Source organism: Oryza sativa, chromosome 3, assembly GCF_034140825.1.
Source record: "Oryza sativa Japonica Group chromosome 3, ASM3414082v1".
In the NCBI taxonomy this organism is placed as follows: Eukaryota; Viridiplantae; Streptophyta; class Magnoliopsida; order Poales; family Poaceae; genus Oryza; species Oryza sativa.
Genome location: NC_089037.1, coordinates 14,319,781 through 14,323,149, shown reverse-complemented (window position 1 = coordinate 14,323,149; position 3,369 = coordinate 14,319,781). Strand labels below are relative to the sequence as shown.

Sequence of the window (3,369 nt, the reverse complement as noted above, 5' to 3'; positions counted from 1 at the left end):
TTTTGTGTATTCTGTGTTTGCAATTTGCATTAACAAAATCTGAGTATACCATATTATAGTACAATTAGTATAGTACATACATTTGTCAGAGTAAGTCGGTTCCTTCCCCCACCTAGCTCCCAGTATTCACACTAATCCTCACAAAATTAATTACAACATTGTGTCCTATACAAGATAAACCAAAGAGATCATGAAGCAATTCGCACGTTCATATCCTCATCGATTTTTGCTTAATTTCCCAATCGAGACCCCCCAAAACAGCAGCTAGCAGCACAGATCATAGCACCCATTGCTGATTGCACATTAATTTCTTCTCCTTTTCCTTTGAAGAAAAATCAATTTCTTCATCATGTTCTTGCCAACTTCTTTCTTTTTTTTTAAAAAAAATCTTTTAAGCTTCTGCAAGAACAAAGTAGGAGATTGATCAGTTTAGCTTGTGCATGGCTCGATGCTGCTGCTGCTCACTCCTCGAGCACCGGCGACGATGGCCGGAAGAGGTCGTACGGCGCCCAGAGGTAGTCGACGGCGCACGGGCGCCGCGCGTCGAGCCGGATCCATGGCTTCCCCTTGCCGCTCCAATGGAGGAGGCTGATGGGCCCCGGGTGGAGGCCACGGCACCGCCCCTTGACGTTGTCGCCGCCGAGGCCGTGCTGGTTCCAGCGGTGGTCGACGGCCTGGATGTCACCGGCGAGAACGAGGAGGAACGGCGGCAGCGAGCCGAGGTGGTAGATCCGCGTCTGCTTCTGCACCTCCATCCACCGCTCGACGCGGCGGGTGTAGCCGCCGGCGCGCCACTTGCCGACGTCCATGACCATGACGCCGGTGTTGAAGTAGCACGGGCGGCGGCCGGCGAACGTGCCGTTGAGCGCCGGGTCCGACCAGAACGCGTCGGTGAAGTAGTTGGTGAAGTTGGCGTGGCAGTACTCGGGCGCGCCGACGACGTGGCCGCCGAGGTCGACGGACGCCAGCGCGCGGATGTCGTCGACGACCACCACGTCGGAGTCGAGGTAGATGACGCGGCGCACGTCGGGCGGGAGCGTGTCGGCGAGGTAGATGCGCGCGTAGTTGAGCGGCTGGTCGAGCGCGTGGCGGATGGAGCGGGAGATGCGGCCGCGGACGCGGGACGGGTCGAAGCGGTACACGCGGAGGTCCAGGTACGGGAACGTGGCGCGCACCGCCGCCGCGAGGTCGGCGTCCATCCCGGCCGCGAGGAAGTGGAACGACACGCTCTCCGGGCACGCCGTGTGCTGCAGGATGGACAGCACGCCGGCCATGGTGCCCCGGAGGTAGTTGGCGTCCAGCGTCATGGCCACGTCCACCCTCCCCCCGCCGCCGCACTCCTCGCCGTTGCGGAACGCGGGGGCCTCCCGGAAGCTCGGGATGGACGACGACGGCCGCCGGATCACCATCCCGGAGTGCTCCACCCGGATGCGCGCGGCCGCGTGCCCGCCGAGCAGGACGAGCAGCGCCGCGACGGCGGCGATGGCGCTCCCGCAGCGCGCCATGGTGGCGGTGCCCGCGGCCGTTGCTACGACGACCGCGCGGCGGGCGGGGGTGGAGAGAGCGAATTGGACAAGGACCGGTGGGTGGCCGAGTGGTGGTGGTGGTGGTGGGGGCACGACGACGTCTTCGTCGCCGGCGAGCCGGCGGCGAGGGGGGACCGCGGCGGGGGGAGGAGGAGAGGTGGCCACCCTGGTCCTTGGGCAACGTTGGGGTCGGTGCTCTAGGCGACGAGGGGGGCCACCATTGGAGATGGTGGGGAAAGGATCAAAGGAAGGCGGAGCGGTGGAAGAGAGAGGAATAGGGTTGGCAGCAGCAATGGCGGGTACGTACGTGCATGCGCGGTGGAGGGACGGGAGGGAAGGTAGGAGAAGACGACGACGACAACAACAACAAACAGGTGCATGGCTGCCCTGCCCATTCTTGGTTCACCAATTTCCTCCATTTTTTTTTTTGTTAGCTGCTTGTGTTTTTTTTCTTTTTCATGGAAGCTATACTTGTGTTACAAGTGTGTTATAAGTTATCCCGCAAAAAATACGGAATACAAGAATTTCATATAAATCGGTATAATTGCCATATGGTTCCGCCGGTTTTTAATGTCTAACGCTGTTGACTTTTAATGTATATTTGTTTACTTGTTTTATTTAAAAAATATAGTTATCACTTTTTTTTTGTGGTTTGTTCTATTATTATAAGTGCTTTAGGCATGACTTTTTTTTACATACTTGTAATAAAAAATAATTAGTTTACATGAATGATGAAACGCATGTCTAAACGTCATATATTAAACCGGATGAGGTAATTCGGAAAAAATATTTTATTCCATATGAGATTTAAGATAATGTAAATTGATGGCTATGCAATGCCAAATTGCTCTATTCAACAACAAGGCTGTCTGGGAAGAGGACGAAGATTAGTTGCGTTTTACACTTTAGAGAGACTTCTTCAATGATTCGATCTTTTTTTTTTGTAGGTTTGTGCTCTGCGTCTTTAATATGAGGCGGCTTCGCTACGGGAGGGGCTCCACCTGGATGCCTGCAGCCACAGAGCACCAGCGTTGAGCTTGCTTGCGTGGCAAATTCAGTTGCATTGTCATACATCACAAAAAGGTTTAGTATGAATCATGAACAGTTGATCTAGTCTAATTTAATTCTTATATATACACAGATGTTCCTACCATTTCCAAATTACTTTGGACATGAAGACAACGAAGAACTAACAAACGAACAGCGACGTATCAACAGTCCTACGAAAACAGATAGGGGAGCAGAAAACTGTGCCATCAACTAACCATGGCCGTCGATCAGATATCAGATGTCGAATTTGTTTCTTGCTCCTAACAACAAAACCATGTTGCTCCTAACAACAATGAATGAACATAGCTGGAATAACCAGTATCGTCTTGTGTTTAATATAGTTGAAAACAATTTGCTAACTTTGTTACTAACCACTACCAGATTAACATAAGTATTATTGAAACGAGTTAAAACTAAATTCATACTTAAACATTTGGACAAACATGTACGTACCTTCACGATCTTGCAGCATACGTTTCTTCAATTCCTTTCCCTTCATTGTTTGCACACTGGTGTGGCCTCCAAACGTGGAGGAGATTAACATAACGCAAAAGAGAATCTTAAAAAAGATACCGGGGCGCCTATAAATCGGACGTCCGATTTTTGTAATAAAAATTAGGCGCTATTCCACCAAGTAGATCGGAATTGTTTAACTAAGTAGATCAAAAATGTTTCAATCATTTAAAAAACTGAAACACATCCTGGAACATTTTGTTACAACGTATGAAATAAACAGTTTCCAAAAATCGGGTGTTGTTTCACCATATATAAAAACAATGTTTCAGCAAATAGC

General features: G+C 50.6%; 1 protein-coding gene across 1 annotated transcript; it reads right to left on the bottom strand.

The window, feature by feature from the left end:
* On the bottom strand, nucleotides 1-1,880 carry LOC4332883 (probable galacturonosyltransferase-like 4). The gene has a single exon (XM_015777291.3). It carries the CDS (start codon nucleotides 1,503-1,505, stop codon nucleotides 462-464), a length of 1,044 nt encoding a protein of 347 aa, XP_015632777.1. The 5' UTR covers nucleotides 1,506-1,880; the 3' UTR covers nucleotides 1-461.
* Between the last annotated feature and the right edge of the window lie 1,489 nt (nucleotides 1,881-3,369).